The sequence below is a fragment of the Bos indicus genome, chromosome 15, assembly GCF_029378745.1.
Source record: "Bos indicus isolate NIAB-ARS_2022 breed Sahiwal x Tharparkar chromosome 15, NIAB-ARS_B.indTharparkar_mat_pri_1.0, whole genome shotgun sequence".
In the NCBI taxonomy this organism is placed as follows: Eukaryota; Metazoa; Chordata; class Mammalia; order Artiodactyla; family Bovidae; genus Bos; species Bos indicus.
The window spans coordinates 74,548,851-74,556,368 of record NC_091774.1 but is presented as its reverse complement, the minus strand read 5'-3'; the positions used below and the strand labels follow the sequence as shown (position 1 = coordinate 74,556,368).

Sequence of the window (7,518 nt, the reverse complement as noted above, 5' to 3'; positions counted from 1 at the left end):
TTCTCCTCCCGCCCTCAATCTTTCCCAGCATCAAGGGGTCAGTTCTTCACATCAGGTGGCCAAAGTATTCGAGTTTCAGCGTCAGCATCAGTCCTTCCCATGAATGTTCAGGACTGATCTCCTTTAGGATGGACTGGTTGGATCTCCTTCTAGTCCAAGGGACTCTCCAGAGTCTTCTCCAATGCCACAGTTCAAAAGCATCAATTCTTCAGCACTCACCTTTCTTTATAGTCCAACTCTCACATCCATACATGACTACTGGAAAAACCATAGCTTTGACTAGACGGACCTTTGTTGGTAAAGTCCACCAACTGAAATCCACCTACAAAGAAATCTCAAGTCTCCCAGGAACTGGGAGAGTTCTGTCTTAGAACCCCAGCCACCCGCGAAGTTGTTGGTGGGGAGCACGTCTAGGGGGAGGGGCCTGGCCTCAGCCAATGAAGGAGACGGACTGCAAAGCCAGAGCTGCTCTGTTCTGTCCCCCCGTCCCCAGAGGCTGCCACAGGACAGCACGGTGGGAAGTTGGGGACCTAGGAAGAGAACAGGCTTCGGAATAGAAAAGACAAAACACGTCATGATCCAGCTCGCTACTGACTAGCTGTGTGGCGCTGGGCAGGAAACTGAACCCCTCCGATCCTCAGCTCTCTCCTCTGTAAAATGCCTGGGAAAGGATGGATTTAGAGTGCTGGAGGTGCTCACTAAGTGGTGGTCTTTGTCCTCTCCCCTACTGTCTTAGAGAAGGTGTGGGCCTAGGGGCTACTCCAAATGTGCTCCCTAAGGGAGGACTCCCAAGTCCATGCTGCTGCTAGTCAGTAGCCGGGTCCAACTCTGTGACCCCATGGACCACAGCCCACCAGGTTCCTCCGTCCATGGGATTTCCCAGGCAAGAACACTGGAGTGGGCTGCCATTTCCTACCCCGGGGGATCTTCCTGACTCAGGGATCAAACCTGTGTCTCCTGCATTGGCAGGCAGATTCTTCACCACTGAGCCATCTGGGAAGCCTCCCAAGCCTATAGCTGGCCTTGATTCCCTGGGAGCAGACAACTTTCCCTCTCACCAACACCGCCCCCCCTCACCGCCCACCAAGCAGACCTGAAGTGGCACATGGCGGACCACAGAGGCCAATCTGGCTTTTAAACAAGTGCAAGAAAAACACCCTGAGAAATACTGCCCCCAGGGCCAAGAGAAACGTTTAGAAGAGGCTGCCAGCCAGGGCTGGGATGGCAATGTGCTACCTCCTCTGGGCTCTGGCTTGTTTGAAAACTCATCACCCAGGCTAGGGCTGCAGGCTAAAGCCCAGGTGGGGAAGGGAAGGAAGGAGGCGTCTCCTTGTACAAGCTTGTAAAGCCAGACGGCTGTAAAGCCAGACGGCTGGGCAGGCTTCCACCCGGCCCTGGCGCACGCAGGCTCCCAGCTCCCAGCGAGGCGCTCTGGCCCTGGTTTTCTCTCTCCTGCAAGGCCCGTACCCAGAGGACTTTGTATGTCACTTTGTACGTCGCCTCTCCTCCCCTCTACTCTCCACGGATCCCGTTCTCTCGCTCTCTCCAAGGCTGGCCCCGCTTCTGCTCAGTCTCGTGACATTTTCTGGCTCCTAACTCTGGATTTCCCCATCTCTCTCTGTCTCTGCATTTCCCCGAGGGCCTCATTCCTTCCCGTCTTTCTGGTTCTCATGCTCTCCTGCTCCCTCAGCCCATGTCTCCCTCTCTTCTCTCCCCTCCAACTATCTGGCTTCCTAGCCCAGCTCCTTGGAGCCGTGTGGTGCTTTGGAGCACACGGGGGGAACTGAGCCCTAGAAGTTGCACAGGCACCTCAGAGAAGCCCCTCCTGACTCTCTTCCTTCTTCCCCCGAGCAGAGCAAAGATGTTCGGAATCAGAGCGCATCCCCAGTGTAACGTGGGGGCCCCCAGCTCCCCAGACCCAGCCTGCTGCCTCCAATACAACAGCATCCCCATCTCCTCCCCTTCTCCCTCTCACTACTGCTTCCAACTTCTTTCTACACTCAGTCCAGGTGGGGCTAGTGGTAAAGAACCCGCCTGCCCGGGCAGGAGAGCAAAGAGACATGGTTTCAATCCCTGGGTCTGGAAGATTCCCTGGAGGAGGCCATGGCAACCCACTCCAGTATTCTTGCCTAGAAAATTCCCATGGACAGAGGAGTCTGGCGGGCTACAGTCCATGGGGTTGCAAAGAGTCGGACACAACTGAAGCGTGTTAGCACACGTGCGTGCATACTCAATCCTTAGAACTAATGTCAGTTATAGGCAAAACTAAGAAACCAGAACAAACGTCACTTTTATGCCAAAGAGTGGGAAATTCGTTTAGTTAACTGTGGGGCATCGATTCAACGTACTGTGCTGTGATAAGTTGCCTCAGTCATGTCCGACTCTGCGACCCCATGAACTGTAGCCCACCAGGCTCCTCTGTCCATAGGATTCTCGAGGCAGGAATACTCCTAGGCATGGAGAGTTGTCACGCCCTCTTCCAGGGGAAACTTCTCGACCCAGGGATCAAGCCCTCATCTCGCACGTCTCCTGCACTGGCAAGCAGGTTCTTTACCACTAGCACCGCCTGGGAAACACATCTATTCAGTAGGATTTTATTACAAATCATGATATACATCAATACTGATATTAAATACAAATCCAAGTAAGAAAACAAGCAGCTTAAAAAAAATAGTATTGGGGTGCTTCCCTGGCAGTCCAGTGGTTAAGAATCTGCCTTGCAATGCAAGGGACCTTGGTTCGATCCCTGGTATGGGAAGATCCCACATGCTGCGGGGCAGCTGAACCCATGCACGACGACTACTGAGCCTGCGCTCTGGAGCCTGTGAGCTGCAACTCCTGGAGCCTCACGCCTAGAGCCTGTGGTCCCCAAGAGAAGCCACGGCAGTGAGAAGCCTGAGCACGGTAACTACAGAGTCGCCTCTGCTTGCCACAACTAGAGAAAGACCACGAGCAGCAACAAAGACCCAACACAGCCAAAAAGTAAACAAACATTAAAAAAAAAAAATAGTATTTACAGCATAAGCCCATTTTGTGAAACATGTATATATGTATACATATATATATATACACACAAACACACAATAACATAGGCATAACCTCCAAAATGTTGACATATTTATCTCGGGGTGGTAGGAATATGAGTTACTTGTTTTTATTATAAGGAACAAATAGTTCTTGGGTAATGAAACATTAGAATAATTTTAAAGTGAACCAGGAAGTAGGCAAGATGAACATCAATCTTCCTCCCTGTCCCCTTACTCATTTTAACCCAACAAACTTTTCAGAAGTGACTACTGGGTGTTGGGTCCTGCCAGAGGCTGAGCAAGAACTGGAATAATGACATGTGGTCCCCCCAACATTCCCAGGTCCTGGCTAGGGTGACTCAAGGAGACCCTATAAGTAGGCCTTCAGCTGGGGTATGGGCTGAAGGTGGTGGAGAAGGAGGTTCTTCAGCAGGGAAAAGGGTACTGGCAGGAGCATGGTGCCCAGAGGGAGACACCTAATCGGGATCTCAGGCATTAAGGATGAACCCATAGGAAGGTTGGGGGCGCCTGGCTCTTGAAGAGCAGAAACAGGAACTACTGCTAAAAATGTAAGATAAGATGGGGGTGGGGGTGGAACAGGATGAGGGAACAGAATGGGAGGAGGTTCTAGGAGGGGTTTCTGAGCTTCAGCCACCCTCCTCCCACCCAAGGAGCTCAAACCAGCCTAACCAGGGCGGCTGCAGAGACTGGAATCAAAACATGGACCCATGGCTGCCTCACCACGCCAAGTGCCCTGTTGATGCATCCCAGCAATGGAACTGGCTGTTGATGGGGCCCACAGAGGCCAGTGAATTCCGGGGGTAAGGGCGAGGATAGCACCGAAGACTCCTATCCCCAAGGCCCTGAGCCTGGCCCCGCCTGTGAGCCAGAGGAGAGGACATTCTATTAGACCCCTGTTGTATGCTCAGTCATGTCGGACTCTGCCACTCCATGGACTGCAGCACGCCAGGCTTCCCTTTCAGACCCTGTGTGATCCCTTTTTGTTTCTTTGTTTTGTTTGCTCTGCCTTCTGGTTTTCTGCAGAGCCCAGGGCCACGACAGGTGAGGTGTGAGGAGTAAAAGGCAGTGCAGGTGCCCTGCAGGGCTGGGCTGAGCTAAGCACCAGTGTCCCCTACCACCAGGGGACACCCGAGCACAGACACACGGCGACCTGGAGAGACCCGAGTCGTCAGGGCATCCACCCTCTCCGTGTTCCTAATAACTACGCAGAGGAAAGCCTGGTCCTGGTGGCTCAAGGCTGGCGTGACCCCAGAGGGATGGGCTGGGTGGGAGTCCCAAGTGTGGAGAAGTGCTTTCCTTACCACCTACTGCCAGGGACGCCGGCCGCTGCTGGAAAGCACTGGAAAGACAGAGTCGTGGGACGGAAGGAGCACTGGACGCCGAGTCAGAGCTGGCTGCGCAGCGCCTGCTCTTCATGTGACTTTTCCCTGTCTGCCGGGTTTGTTTTCTCATCTGTAAACAAAGGCGGGGTTGGGGTGCGGGGAGAGACTCCGTGGTACCCAAGCGCCCTTCAAGGCTCTGACAAAAGACAGATTCCTTGCTGAACCTTGACGAGGGCAAAGGGAAAAGCTGGGGAAAAGGACCAAACCAAAAGCAGCCGCTGTTTGCTGCCCCAGCGCAGGGGCGCCGGGGGCCCTCGGACGTAGGCGACTTGGAGTGCGCGCGCGCACACACACACTCTGGCCGGCTCCCAGCCGGCCCTCGGATCCCACCACCCAGAGACCCCCGCCAGGGTCTCTCATTGCTGGCTGGGGCATCTCTCCACCCACTGCCTGGAAAGGGCGCGGGGTGAGTGGGGTCTTCCGTGGTGGGTACGGGGCGGTGACCCTGACCCCAGTCTCCCTGAGAGGTCAGTCCGCCCCAGGCAGGGGCTCTGCGTCCTCACAGCGCCAACCTTCAGCTCCCTAGCGGCTCCACCCCGTCCTGGACACTGGTGACGGAGAACAGTCCTGGGAGGCAGGAGAGCTCGGGCCGGCGGGTCCCCTGGGGAGGTAGGTCATGGACCCGCGCACTGGGGCTGCGACTTCGTACCGGTGACCGAAGCTGATGGAGTTACTTCCAGCCGGGGATTCCTGTCCGCCCCCCCATTCCAGCGAATTAATCCTCCCCACGTCTCCCCTAGTTTTGGGAACCTGGGCACTAAAGGAGTCCAAGAAGTCAAGAGCCTTGAGAAATGCACTGTGCAAATATATTGACTTTATTTGTCTCCGTTCGGGAGCCTCACAGACATATCTAGGTAAAAAGATCGTTAAATAAACGCCGTCAGCCATCGCAATGCAAAAATAAATATCAATCCTCCGGCCACAGCGCCAGCTGCGCTGCGCCCCAAGTCCCATCGGCCGCGCCTAACAATTATAAAAGTGTTCAGCGAGAGTGGGTCGGCGTGAGTGTGAACGGGTGTGCGCGCGGGGGGTGGCCGGGAGGGGTGGGCACGGTGGAGCGGTGTGCAAAAATCGGAGTTTCAGACCATCGGACAAGGGCGTGGAGCGACTCTCCGCGAAGCCCCAGGGACCCGCGGCGACTCAGTGCGGGTGCGCCTCCCCGCACACACTCACAGCAGAGTTCGTACTGGGAAGAGTTAAAAAATAAACATTTACAAGGGCAAAGAAAGGCGGCACCCCCTTCCCCGGCGCCCCGGCTTCCCGGCGCGCGCTCCCGCCCGGGGCCAGCTCAGCTCGGGGCGCCCGGACCAGTTTGCTGTCGGGTGAGGGTCCAGGCGGTCCCCCAACCAGGGTGCTCAGCGGATAGGGGACCCCGAGTGCAGGGCGCGGGGCCCCCTCGGGGTTCGCACGCTGGTCCGTCGCGACGCGCCGCCCGGGCGCGCGAGTCCCGGCTGCGGGCGGCGCCGGTCACAGGGCCGAGTCGGAGTCGCTGGAGTCCAGGCTGTTCCTCAGTTTGCAGCCGCTGAGCGGCTCCCTCTGCAGCGACAGACTCTGCGTGCTGCGGCGCAGGCACTCCAGGCTCTGCAGGAACGACTTCTTGGCCTTCTCCTCCTCCATAGGGGACGCCCCCTCCTCCTCCACCTCCTGGATCTCGTCGAAGGTCACCGGCTGCGTCTTGAAACGGGACTGGCGCGGCCGCCGCAGCCGGCCCTTGCCCTTGGACAGCTTGGCGGGCCGCATGGGCTGCGGGAACTCGTCGGCCAGGCACACGAAGTGCGGCATCACCGCCTGGTAGCTGGAGCAGATGCCCATCAGCTCGCCGGGCTTGGCGGCCGCCATGGCGCGGCCGGCGTTTTCGGGGTCGGCCGGCGGGGCGGCGGGGCTCTCCGGGGGCGGCCGCTGCGCCGGGGCCCCCCGGGAGGCAGCAGCCTGGGGCTCGCCGCGCGGAGGATCCAAATCTGCTGCGGGGTGGTGGCGGCCCTCACGGGCCCGGGTCGGCGCTCCTCTGGAGGGCGGGCGGGCCCGTCGGGGGGCGCGGGCCTCCGGGGCTGGGTGGGGTGGGGGGTGCGCTGCTCCGAGGCGCTCGCCGCCGCCGCTGTCGCCGTCTGCCCGGCGTCGGCCCGGCCCGCCGCTTATATAGCCGGCTCCTGCCCACACGGCTGCGAGCTCGGATGACAGCGAATGCCATTTAAAGCGTGCGCGCCCCGCGCCCTTCCGCCTGACGTCGCCCCGCCACTCTGGGAAAGTAGCGGCCCTTTCCCCGCCCCGCGCCGCCCGTCAACCCAGCTCCGGAAGGCAGGCCCCGCCCGCGGGCGTTCGGGAGCATCCGAGGCTGCGGAGCGGGCGGCGGGGCCCGGGCGCGGGGCGGTCGGGGAGCGAGGCGGTCCTGCCCGCCCTGGGATTCCCCAAGTCTGGACCAAGCGTGCTGGCCGCGGGGGCGCAAGTCAGCCCCCCCACCCCTGCCCCATCCAGCCGCCTAATCCCAGAAGCACACAATCGAGACGCTCGGTTGTTTGGCCTCGGGTTCTGGGCTGAGCGTGCGCGGGGCGGAGGCAGCTTCCCAGTCTTCCTTGCCGCAGGGAAAGCCAGGCCCCTCGGGCTCCCCAAAACCGAGTTCCGAGGAAAGACCGGATTTCTCCTTTGGATCCATGCCGCCTCTCCTCCCCACGCGCGCACACAAACACACGCACAGAGGCACTCATGAATACAAACACAGCTGATGACTCCAGTCCACTTCTCTCCCCTAATTGTCTTTATGTCTGTGTCTTCAACTACCTGCACCCTCCAAGTCCCTCGCGCACCCCCATTCATGCTCAGAAGAATGACACTTAGATATGGCACTGACAACAACAATAATGATAACTAACCATCTGGAGAGCTTTACTCCAAGCCGGGCAGGGAGCTGTGTTTTACATATATTATCCCACTTAATCTCCCTAACAGCCCTGTGAGGTAGCTGGTATTCTCGCAGTTTTACATGTGAGAAAGTGGAGGCACAGAGAGGATCAGTAGTCCACTAGAGACTGATGGACCGAGCCGTCTCCAGTCCAGACTCCAGGCTCTGATTGTCCCCTGCTAAGGGTTGGTGC

The 7,518-nt window shown here is 58.2% G+C and overlaps 1 protein-coding gene across 1 annotated transcript; it reads right to left on the bottom strand.

The window, feature by feature from the left end:
• Positions 1-5,221: 5,221 nt before the first annotated feature.
• C15H11orf96 (chromosome 15 C11orf96 homolog) lies at positions 5,222-6,523 on the bottom strand. Its single transcript, XM_019975660.2, has one exon. The coding sequence runs from the start codon at positions 6,266-6,268 to the stop codon at positions 5,897-5,899; it is 372 nt and encodes a 123-aa protein (XP_019831219.1). The 5' UTR covers positions 6,269-6,523; the 3' UTR covers positions 5,222-5,896.
• Between the last annotated feature and the right edge of the window lie 995 nt (positions 6,524-7,518).